Genomic DNA, 13,163 nt, shown 5'->3' on the forward strand with positions numbered 1-13,163 from the left:
GATATTGTGAACAAAAATAAAGTATGATTCTGTTGGCTACTTATGTTTTTCCACAGTTAGACCAAGTGTCACTTGTTTACCAATGCTGTCAAATGTTTTCGTTTTTGAGGATATTGGGGTCTGAATGGAACAAAATAGACTAAAGTTGAACTTTAATAAGATGGAATTCTTGTTTGATCATGGCTTTTTATTGCTTCTTGGGAAGGCAGTATTTTCTTGAAGGATGGCCATAACTTGAGAGTCTCCTTGGCCAGAAGAACCCTGTGATTCTTTTTGGAGGAAAAGGATCATTTAGTAATGACTTATGTCCTTAATATTACTCAACTAGATTCTACAATGCACTTTACATGAGACTGCTTTGAAGACCACATGGAAATTGCAACTGCTATAAAATGCAATAGTCTATATTTTGTCTGGTATTCCCAGCATGAGCCTAATATACCTGTGCAATTCAAAGTTTGTTTTTCATCTATAAATATGGCTTGTGGTTCCCCATTTTAATCAAGTGAAGGAAGCGGAGACCAAAAGTGGTTTTCAGTGAGGGAGTGTAATGGAATGTGAGAATGACCTTACCAGACAGGGAGAAGAGATGTTGCAATGGGAACAATCAGATAAAAGGGGGAGGAGCTCACAATTGAGTAATGGGCAGATTTTTTTTTTGAAAGGAATGTATGGTAAAAAGAGAGGCAGAGGAGTTATACTTCAGACATGTTTGATTCTATTAATGTAGGTACACAGTAAATTAGAATTAGTTCATCTTGTTGTGTTTCCTGCTGGTCTACCTGGGAGGCTGACAGGAATCTTCTCTATGATCAAACTTTGGGAAGGGGAATGCAATGAATTGCTAAGGGACAAAAAATGTTTACTCGGTCCTGAGAAAGTGGAAAATATAAGGCATTCAGAATAATTCTGCCTTGATTTTGCTTAGTATAAGATAGAGAAGACAGCAACTCTGACAAGCTTTCAAGATTCTGTTATTCTATACTACAATGATAAATAACATTCTTGGAATTCCACATGTGCCTGTTTTTGGACCTTGAACAGCATCTGTGTACATTACAGAATCAGTGCAATTCTTAGGATCAGGATGCTGAAGAAAATAAAATTATGGTTTAAAGAAAAATTAATTTTAATAGGCTATGAACAAATTGCAACTTACTGATGACAAAGTGTGTACTCCATCTACTGGCAGATGAAAGCCCATTCCTAGGGATTTTATCACTACCATTATATTTGAGAGATTCATTCTAGAAAGCAAATGAGAAAAATAGATATATTTTATTTTGGCATTTGCATAGGTGCAGTATTTTAAGAAATTGTCACTGATAAATATTCAGGCTCAATAAAATGACATTTCATTTAAAATTTTGACTTTAAACTTAATATTTTGATTAGTAATTTGAACATTAAGTGAAAATAGAAAGCAATAGTGGTATTCTCATGTATTACTAATATAATCTAACCAAAATCATTTTAACTTGATAACTATGGAGACATCATCCTTGTGTGTATAATTTAATGCTGATGACTCTACAGTTATCAATTTAAGATATTTTTGATCAAATCATATTCGTATGAAGCTATTTTGAAGAATAGATGCCAATCTATTTTATATTTTATCAGACTCAAGATTAAATTTGCAAGCAATTGAGGAGGAATGAGTTCTCTAAGAGGTAATCGTCAGAAAAACAAGGTATGAATGATCAGCAGTCTGAAAGAAATGGACAAGTAAATTGGCCCTCAAATTGTAATGGAACCTATTTTATGTTTTCTGTGTCCTCAGAATCAGACAAAATGCACTTCATTCTGCCTAACTAAAAAAAATTGGATAACTCCACATGCCAAAGATTTGATGTGTAAGCCCAGGCAAGCACTATGTTATAAACTGCTCTGTAGCAATGGGAGCAGGAATTGTCATACATGTAACTTAGCTAGGGAACTGCAATTGGAAATGCAATTTCTACCGATTTTGCTCCACCTAACATTAAAGATTAGAGAGTGACTTCAGCTCTCAGGTATATACCATTCCAATTTTCTTCATATGAGATCTAGCACAGGCTTTAAAATGTTCTGCCACAGCTGTTCACAAAAACAGCTCCATCAAGTTAGAAGCTCTCAGTCTGAAGAAGGAGATCTATTTGCTGGATTCTACATGCCTATTTCTAGGTGATCAGGAACTGTGAAAGCCCAATGTGTGCCCAAGTGGATATATGGTCCATCAAGATTGTGGTTTTTTTCAGCAAGCTGTATATTTTGATGCACAGTTGCATTTGTGTATGCTATTAAAAAAAATCTTATGAACATTTTGATGGACATTCAGTTTTCTCCAATTATCTGGTCCAATAAGTGAAATTTATGTAGGAGGTTTTGGATTCAGATACAAGAAAAGATGTCTTCCTTGCCTTGCCTCTTTCCTCACTCTTTAAGGAGACATTGTTGTGGAGCTGGATTTTACATTTCATATTTGAAATATAGGTCACTGGGAATGATGAAACTGTGTTTCCCAAGTAATCAGGCTCCTTTAAATAAGGTGTCTAAAGATGCCAATATGCCTGCAGATACTTTTCAAGTCATTTGCCATGACTTTTTTAGTTTTTTAATTAAAACAATTAAATGCTCCAAAGCGAGGCAGAAATGTTCAATATCATCTTTATTTCTAAGAATATGTCTGGAATCTAAACAGGTATGTAAACAGTTGTCTATAAACTCATGTGTCAAATAAAAAATAAAAATAAAATAAAATAAAATGCAACAGTCAAGAATAGTAGAAATCAGTAGTTTCCAAGTGGATATGTAGCAGCTTGCAGCTGTTTTGTGAATAAGCAAGCCTACTCACATCAGCCATTTTGGAAGAATAGCTCAAAATCTCAAATGTGCCCATTAGATCATAAAAAGTTGGAGGTTCATTCTTTAGATATTGTTAAATAACTCCCAGCATCTGTCACCATTAGGCATATTGGCTGGGGTACTAGGGAATTGTAATTCAGCAGTATCTGGATCCTGAAAAAATGCCCAAGCACTAACATACCAAAAATCATACTGGAAATAGCCATTAGGAATACTTAATTTTTATTAGTATAATGTCAAACAAAAAAAAATACCCTACAATATTAACACTTACCGCTTTAGTACTTTTTGAATAATATGCAAGTGACTGAAATTAAGCCATTGGACTCCACCAATAACTAGTATGGTTTGGCCTGTATTCTCTAATGGCTGTGATCTGAAATAAATAATAATAATAATAACAACAACAACAACAATAAACAAACCACAAACTTTGCCCTACCATTTGAACAGATGGAAGCATTTATATTTTAGCAACATTGAAACACACATCAGCCAAGAACATTCCTAACCACACATACTGATATCATTTTCCATTACAGACTATAGTTCTGCATATTTTAAAAGTAAACATTTATTACTTGTTCTTATTTTTCATTGTATAAATTATTATTTATACAAAGGCAGCACATGCCTGATGCAAGGAAGTCATTCCAATAAGGATGTTCAAAGATATTTAACATTCCACTGGTATTTTAGGATATTGCATTCCGACCTCTGAACCATTTTCTGTTTTATTGCATGCTAACATTCCCAGGAATAGAAAATACTTTTGATGAATGGCTTTGAAATGTAAAGGAGAAAAGAAAGTGTTCTTTACAACAGAGTTGGGAAATCTGTTGCTGTACTAGAGTTCTGAGTTTCTCTTTCCAGGGATTGTAGTCTAGGTCTGTTAGGTAGTTTAGTATACGAATACCTGGAGGGCTGCAAGTTCTCCACATCCGCTCTGTACAGTTAAATATGAGATCAATGGAGACCTGTTATTCTCTTTCTATTGTAATAGTTTCTCCAAAATTGTAACTGCTAGAATTTTCAATCCACCAGATTGATAGTGGTAAAAGCAGTGGAGAATCTGAGGTACTGTAAATATCTCCCAAACGCAGGAACTGAACCACTTGACTTAAACACCTGAATATCAGGAAAAGGAAAAGGAAACTAATCTTGCCAACTGTTCTATCATACCTGAATAGCAGCTGCTCTAGAGCTTCTTCAAATGTAGGTCTTTGACTGACACTGATCCAGAATTGGGGATAATATGAATAACTAATGAAAGTGCTCCCATTGTTCACATTGTGATAAAACTTCATGCCATGTGCCTTTTGCCATTCTTGAAGGGTCTCATTCACTCTCTCTATCAGGTAATACATCATCCCTCTGTTAGTGGAATCACCAATGAAAAGAACCTTTAAAGGTAAAAACCAAAAACCATTTAATAACAAAAGTTGATAGATCTCAATAGAACTCAATAGAGCTTAAGTCTGCAGTTTTGGTTTAAGTTTGCTTGGTGGACTAGCAATAAATAAATTGCAGCAACTTGTATGATGGAGGGTCAAAAATGTACATGTAGTCCTTACTGACTACCTCATTTAGCAACCATTTGAAATTCTGACAGAGTAAATTAATAGATAAGATGGAAGTAAAATCATAAGTCATGGTCACCTGATGTTTTGCTTAAGGACTGTGGCACTTAACAACTGAAGGGGAAGTGAGGTTGTAAACCCATTGTGGTCGTGTGATTTTCCACTTAGCAGTTGCAGCATTAGCAACTATGTGGCTGGTCCCAATTGGTCCAAATGGTTGCTAAGCAAGGACTAGCTGTATTTTCAATATGAAAGGTTGTTTTTCAGGTATGTATTTATTAGTATTAATTTTAACAGAGATGTTCTTTACTTTAGGAAAATGTGAGGTGGATACATGTGACAAAGGATGAAATAACAATATCAACTATTTTGCCCAGCACTTTTTAAAAATCTGAGGCTGCATTAAAATCATTTCTGTGAGCTAATACTTTAAATTCCAATTTACAGATAAAAAACTCAAGTGTGAGAAGTAGCCCACTGCACGTGAAATATTGAAGATCCCAATGAAAACTCTAACACAGAGCCCTCATTGTCATCTAAGAGAGCTTTCTTGAATTTGGCCAATTTCAAAATTAAGCAGAATGATGTGTCATCTAGTGTGTATAAAGGGAAAGTGGGTTTTTTAAATACAAGGACCAAACTAGGAAAAACACACAAATTATGTCAGACTATGTGAAAGGACTGTAAATGAAAATAAAGGATATAATTAGAATAACATTCATTTCTTTTCCAGAGATAATGAAGACATGAATGAATACTGTTAAGCCCAGAATTTTCATGTTGAAAAAAAATATGCAAGTTCTGCTTTAATATGTGGATTTTAAGCACTTTAGCAGAACTTATTTTATATATGATTTATTCTCAAGCATACATTACTGAGTGCATTTGATTACATTATTAAACTATAACGGGCTTTTTAAAGAGTGAAACTGAATAAATATGTGTTTCATCACCTTTTACACAATGACATGATATAACATATACCTCGTTAGTATTCTTTTTACCTTTTCAATTTCTTTTTCTAAAAAGTTCCTTTGGGTAATCAAAATACTACATGGCAGCAAAACTCTTATGGTTAAATTAATTAACAAAAAGTTTTATTACATGGGGAAAACAAACCACTTTTTTGTTTGACTTTTATTTTTTAAATGTCCTTTTAAACTCGTTTCATTTTCCAAATGCTACAGTATAAGATAGTATCATGTAATATACCCTTTATATCCTTTATTGTACTAAAAATTCAAATAATTTTTTAAAATATATTGCATTATATATAAAATGAATAAATCCTTTTCAAGCATACATTTCCTACATTCTTTGTATATGACCTATTAGCTTTACTAACACAACATTAATCTCCCAAGGCTCTGTTACAGAATGCTTAGGGATTTAGAACCCATTTTTCTTGTCTCAGACAATCTGTGTGTACTTCTCCACCCCACCCAGTGGTCCTAAGTTAGCACTTAGGAAATAACTTGAGTGCTGAAATGAAAAGGGAGATCAGAATAAAGCCAATGACAAGACATGGCCATTAGTGAAAGATAAAGCTGAGATGCCCTACCAATCCAATTCTCAACATATTTGTTGACCCTTATAGAACCTGCATTTCTTGGTCAGCTGTATCTCCAGGACCACATCATAAGCTTCATGGGAAAGCATAGGATTTGAACATCACCTGTTCTTGTCAACATTATATTCCAACTTTCACTGCCACCTTGCCAGGGAATCTGCTGCTCCAGAAGAAAGAACCTACTTCAACCTGATATTCTCTGGATGTATCAGACTACAAATCCACCCTAATGGTTATGCTGACTGTGGATATAATGGAAGTAGTGGTTCAAGTAACACATCTGAAAAGTACCAGATTGAGAAAGGAACCAATAAATTCATTTGTTCTATTATATTTTTTAGAAATTATTTACTCCAGTGATAGGCATTTCGGATAGTTTAATAGATTGGGCAGTTCTGTGGGAAAATTTCGGAGAAGTTTAAGAATAGCACTGCTTACATTTCGCTATGGAAGAGAACTTTTTAAAAAAGTTGACACAAATTAAAATGTCTGATTTTTGACATCAGCAGAAGCTGAAGATTTAACTAAATGACCAAAAGTGTATTTGTGACACAAGCTCTGCCTCTTACATATTTGCATCGGATGCCACAATTGAAAATACAAAAAATGCAGAGTTTGAATCATAACATTGTGTTTCCTTATTCCTCCCCACCTCAACAATTCATCTTGTAAACAACCTTTTATTTTAATATCACAACAGGTTCTTAGTTCCATTTTTAGTGATAGCGATATTGTATTCTCTGCATTAAATGCAGCAAGGCGCATCTGCAAAATGTTGGAACAAAAATATAATTTTAGACCTTATTCCCATTTATTCTCTGGGGCAATTATAAATTGAAGATACATCTATGTTTATACCATTTAGATTATTGAAAAGAAAAATTGGCTTGCTTAAAATTATAAAAAAGCAATATATTCCATTAATATATCCAATTTCACTCTCAAATTTATTAGTATTGCAATTTTTGGGGAGGTGATTCTAAATCTATAGTATCTTTTTATAAACCTATAAAGACTACTGCTAAGACAGATTTTAATTATTGCAAAACTCATAATTAAAGGCTAAAATATTCATATTAACAAATCAACAAGTTCAAGATTGAAATATTTGATGCTCCTCAAGATCATAAAATAAGACTAACTGAACAAAAAAAAAAATCATCTTGTATTTATAGAGAATCCAGAAATATTTTAAAAGGCTCTCACCATTATTCAGTCACAACCATGACATGGATAAGGGAAATTAACTTGTGGCTTATGAGTTATTCCACAATTTCCCCTTTTGGATTTCATGCTCATAAATATATCACAAAAATATTTTCTTCAATTTCAGTCCTACATTATTCTACATTTACTATGCTTTGTAAACTCCTCAATTATATATAAAATATACCACTGTATGAAAAAATATAGATTTATTGAGTACGGCAAGGAGCAAAAAAAATATTACTCTTCAAAGTTGGAAAGACAGCACAACACCAGTATTATCATTGTAGATTGCTCATACTTGTTTGCTTTTTGTTTATGGGCTGGCTCTCAATGTAATGGAAAGACAAAACAATATTATTCTGTGTGGTCAAGACTTAATGATATGTTTTAAAATTGAGCTGACTTTTTTTCTACATGGGATGTTTTTGTCATTTTTTCTTTTTCTTTTTGTGTTTGTGCCTTATTTATACATTTATTTTGTTTAATAAAAGAATTAAAGTATCTTTTCTTTTAAAGAGGTCTAAATAAGAATCAACAGGAAAACCGGCCATAAATAAGGGCTTTTTAAAAAAATAGAATAGTACTTGTTTTAAAATAGAGTAGATCTTTCTAGAACAATTATTTTGCAAGGTGAAATTATGGCAGGAATAAGGTTAGATAGATAGTTCAAGCTTCAGATAGCATAACTGAATTTAAGTTTTCCAAAGCTAGAGACAGAATGAATGGCCCCATTTGAATCGAAGAATTGCATGCTAAATAAGCCAGGAACAGAAAAGGAATGATAGATATTTGCTGTAAACCTTGACAGTGATTCTGTTTGACTACATCAGCAGAAAATATAAGACCCAACCTTTCTTTTTTACTTTATTGGTGCCAATTACTTTATGGTTCATCTATTGCAGAACATTTTTCATGGTGCCATAATATAAAACAGTGTTTCCCAACCTCAGCAACTTTAAAACGTATGGACTTCAACTTCCAGAATACTATATGGACAATTCAGAAAGTTGAAGCCCACATATCTTAGAGTTGCCGAGGTAGAGAAACATTAATATAAGGCAAATTAAGTACCATGATGCTCAACAGATGTTTTAGACTTTAATTCCTAAATTCTGGGAATCTGAGAGCTACCATTTAGTCCAAAAAATAAAATTAAAGAAGTTCATGCGACATAGTATATAGTTGAATGTTTTAGATATTCATTAGTCATGCAGCTTATATTGGGGTTATTTTTAAGTGTTTATTCTTAATTGTATAATGCACTGCACTATCTGCAATGTAATATTTTCTTCTGAATAATTGTATTAGCAGACAGCTGTACCTGTGCCACACATCTCAGCCAGATGTTAGACAGTCAAACCATGCTTATTAAGGAGACACTACTTTTCCAAGCAATTTTAGAATCTTCAAGTAAGAAAAGTGAGGTCTGCCTGAGGCCTGCACAAGAACATGAAGGAAGATTTCATAAGTTTGGTCAGCAGAAGCAAAACCATGCATTACACGCCAGCAGAAAAAAACAGAATTCATGAAAAACAAATTAATATCTAACACTAACATATAGCATTACATTAATCGAAACAAACAGGGTATTGTTTGGACTACAATAAAAATTACAATAGAAGAATCATTAATATATTAATAAAGGAGTATTCAGCTTTTTAAAAACAGCATAGCTTAAATGAAGAGAGAATTTTTTTTTTTTAGTATAGATTTTCCTCTTACCGACCTTGTGACTTACCTTTTTTCTTTCTACACACTTTTGGAGTTCTGGTTTATTCAAAACAGGGTACTGACAATTATTTGGCTGCCATGTTATCTGCCTCCAATCACAGGTTCTGTTATCAGAACAACTAAGACAAGGAACAATCCACTGTCCTGGAAAGTAGATAATAACCATTCTTACATCTCTACTTGGAATTTCTTGACTAGAAATAAATTGGGCAGACATTTATGCCTAGAAATCAAAATACTTTTACTTCTCTTGACCCAATATTAAAAGGCAAAAAAAATGAACCCAAATGGAGGAGACTTAAGGCAACAAAACAAATCTTTGCTTGACATAGAAATGGTACTTATTTAAATTTACATCTTTCCCTTCCTCTAAGGACATCCAAAATGGACTCAAAAATCATTGGATACAACCATATTCCCTAGGAAACTGTATAGATGTAACTATACTTTCAGATCTAAATTTCTCCAGTCCTTGTCCAGTACTCTAACCACAATGCATCACTTAGCCAAGTGACAATATCAACTCTGTCTCCATGAACTGACATACAGCATTTTGGAGTTTTAATTGAAAGTTATCTATAGTTTTGCTACCTCTTTTTTTTAAGTTGGTACTGCAATAGACATATGCCATGATTTCCAAAATGCATAGTTTGTGCTCTGCCACTGAGCTAAAATTCTTTTTTGTAAGGCAAATGCATTATTTTAACCATTATTAATTATTCATAATTTAAAGTAGAAGATGATTTAACAAATTAGTTTGGCTCTATTGGGGGTTTTTTTTGACAAAAGCTTGAGCTTTTTCTTAATTTTCAAGTGGCAGGAGGCAAGAAATCAGTATTCTTGTAAGAAGGTGAGAATATTTTTGAATATGCAAAGAATATATTAAAAACATGCCTTTTACATCCCCCATTTCACATGTCTTCAACTGTGGCTGTGAAACGATAAACAGATATTCAGCAGAGAGAGGCTGCAAACCACAGGATTCCTCAGGATGAATGACTGAGCCACAATCCTGAATTAAAATGTCAAAATACAACTGATCAATATACAGAATATGCTCTATCACAAGTGAACTATAATGGGCAATAATATAACTGAAAAGAACAGTTAAGAGCAGGGAGAAGGAAGATATATTTTTATCCATTCCTCAGAATGTTCTGTCTCCAGATTGCCAAATTTTTCATAGCCTGATTCAGAAGCAGAATACATGTTTTGCAAGTAGAAGATATGAGGCTGAATGTCCAGCATTTTTGTGGGAGGCTTGGAAGGAACCTTCTCTGAAATAGAGAAAAAAAAAACTTCCAGATTTTTTTCTTTTTTTTAACTCACTCAATCAGTATAAAAGCTCCAACACCTATTTGGCTAAAGATGGTAAGCAAACAAAAACATGAGTGTAAATATCACAGGCAATGATAATTTAGTCACACAATATTTAATGCTTGCTGAAGTTCCTTAGAAGGTGGAGTGCCAATGTAATCCAATAAATGAGTAGGTAAAGAAACCAACATTATTTATTTATAGGCACTAAGCAGTGGTAGACCACAAAGCCTGCCATTGCATGTCTTAACAGAGGCTACTAACTGAAGTTTCCAAGCAATCTGATATTTTAGTTATATCTAGAATAGAATAACAGAGTTGGAAGGGACCTTGGAGCTCTTCTAGTCCAACCCCCTGCTTAGGCAGGAAACCCTACACCACTTCAGACAAATGGTTATCCAACATCTTCTTAAAAGATGTTTATAATCTTCTTAAAAGATGTTTATAAAGATGATTATAATCTTCTATAATCTGAAAATTATGTATGTATGTATGTATGTATGTATGTATGTATGTATGTATGTACACTGCTCAAAAAAATAAAGGGAACACAAGCAGAAGACATCCAAGATCTGAATGAATGAAATAGCCGTATTAAACACTTTGTTCATTACATACAGTAGTTTTGTGTTCCCTTTAGTTGTTTGAGCAATGTATAAACTACTGTATGTAAAGAACAAAGTATTTAATAAGGCTATTTCATTCATTCAGATCTCCGATGTCTTCTGCGTGTGTTCCCTTTATTTTTTTGAGCAGTATATATGTATATGTAACACTATTTCATTCAATTAGGAAAAAATACATTTACCATCTGCAACTGATTGTGCTTCGGAGAAGATCTGCATACGTCATGAAGTCATTTCAACACTCTTGTTTAGTCAGTTCATATCTTTTTTCATACATAACCTAGCTGTGATCAAATGTACTATGAGAAGTATACTAATGAAATTAGTGAGAATGAGCTCATAAAAGTGAAATAAGTATCTCATTGCAAAGAAATAGAAATTCTGAACATATGGATTAGCTCCACTAGAAGAAAGCCATTAATGCAAGAGAACAAATTAAAAGCAAATGCAACCATAATTGGCAGGAAGATACTTAATCCTTTCTTCCTGTATTAGATTAGAAAACCCAGGGAGTTTTCCTAAATGATATTTGTCTCCATCCCACCCTTATAGCCACAAGTCAATTTCTTCCAATATCCCCCCCTCCCAAAACAAAAACCCAAACTTCTGATCAAAGGAAGAGAATGATAACAAATGCACGTAAGAAGCACTTTCAGTTCTATTTTTGTTTGGCCTCTTTTTGAATAGGTGGAAATGTTAGACCTGTGAGACAGTCCCGACAAGAAGCACAACCAGGAATGCTAGCTGTCTTTATTGTAAGGTTATATACTGTATTAAGAGAATCTTGCAAGACTGAAAAAAATTATTCCCCCACCCCCCCATCCACTTCTTTTTACTCTTGAGAAAAATAGGAAAGGTCCCTTCTGAAACATTTCCCTTCGGTGGTGGGCTGAGACAACTTTTACATGCTGGTTTGCAGCTCTCTTTCTGCCTCCCATGGTCATTCCCACACATCATTACAAGGAAAACTATATGTTTGGTTCAGCAGCAGAAAAAGTAGGAACATAATCCCAAAATACATCCACAGAGGAATGCTGTTAATATAATTTACTTGGACTTCAGTGAGGCATTTGATAAAGTACACCATAACCTACTACTTCAGTGATGGCAAACCTTTTCAGCACTGAGTGCCAAAAAGGGAACACTTCACACGCGCTCATCAGGGCCGCGACCAGGAAGAGGAGCTGCCCAAGGGGCATCCCACGCACCGGATAAGGTACTTCTGGTTCAGTTATTATTTATTATAAATTATTTAGTTCAAAACTGCACAAAACTTTCATTAATAAACTTTGCAGGTCAGGAAAAATCATTAGGTTATTCCTAATGAAAAAGAAATGATGGGAAACACAAGTTCTTGGACTGGCATCTACAACTATCCAAAATTGGATGAAAAACAGTGGATTCTGGAATCATGTAAAATCTGGATGATCTAGCTGCTACTGTGTCTTTTTGCACATTGGCACATATTGGAGCGCGATGGAATCCAAAATGCACCAATTAGTTTCCAATATTTGTGGAAGATTTATGCTTCAAAATCCTGTTGTTCATTCTCTGAAATAATACATACACTGCAAATTTCTTATTGTATGCACTAAAAATAGATGGACAAGAAAGTGACATTGTATATTATACACCCCCTCTTGAACAACTTTCTACAAGTTGGAGAGATAGACTACAAAATGTGGAAGAGCATAGCAAAAGACTAAGTGAAATGTAAATACGTTGTAGTTGATGCAGCATATAAATACCTAACTAATAACAAGTAAAGAAGTAAAGAAACAATAAAGTGATAAAGTGAAAGTGAAATTAGAAATACAAACAAACTAAAGAAGTAAAACCAAATTATGTCAAATTATGCCAAGAAAACAAAAGTAGACATTAATACAGAAGCAGGAACATTTTAGATTCATTCTAGTGAAATTATTTCCTCTATGGATGATGCTTCCATTAAAACAAAAATAATTTGCTGAGTTTAGCTGTGACTTCAGTAAAATTAATGTAATTTATCATATATAAATGCAAAATCAAATGTCTGAGTCTGACATATCATTCATCTATGGTTCACTTACTTTCTATTATTTCCAGAATTAAATAGCACAAAATATAGCAAAAATGAATTTGAGTTTAGCATGCTGTTTTTCCTATTTCATCCCATAGCTGAATCCTTGCTTCATCCATAAATTATACATTCTTCTTCAACTATAATGCACCCACAACTGACCAAAGATCAGAAGTTTGGTAGCACCTTTTTGGAATAATAAATTTTGTTAAAATTTATGCTGC

The 13,163-nt window shown here is 33.6% G+C and overlaps 1 protein-coding gene across 1 annotated transcript in view; it reads right to left on the reverse strand.

Moving 5' to 3' along the window:
- CPED1 (cadherin like and PC-esterase domain containing 1) overlaps window positions 1-13,163 on the reverse strand; it is a 91,111-nt gene that overhangs the window by 4,517 nt on the left and 73,431 nt on the right. The window contains exons 17-21 of the mRNA XM_070947354.1: window positions 9,832-9,949; window positions 8,945-9,081; window positions 4,030-4,250; window positions 3,122-3,223; window positions 1,160-1,247 (exon numbers count right to left, since the gene is read on the reverse strand). Coding sequence (XP_070803455.1) covers window positions 1,160-1,247; window positions 3,122-3,223; window positions 4,030-4,250; window positions 8,945-9,081; window positions 9,832-9,949 — 666 coding nt within the window. The remainder of the gene's footprint in view (window positions 1-1,159; window positions 1,248-3,121; window positions 3,224-4,029; window positions 4,251-8,944; window positions 9,082-9,831; window positions 9,950-13,163) is intronic.

The sequence above is a fragment of the Pituophis catenifer genome, unplaced genomic scaffold (genome assembly GCF_029215685.1).
Source record: "Pituophis catenifer annectens isolate HBS135680 unplaced genomic scaffold, rPitCat1.0.hap2 SCAF_7, whole genome shotgun sequence".
In the NCBI taxonomy this organism is placed as follows: Eukaryota; Metazoa; Chordata; class Lepidosauria; order Squamata; family Colubridae; genus Pituophis; species Pituophis catenifer.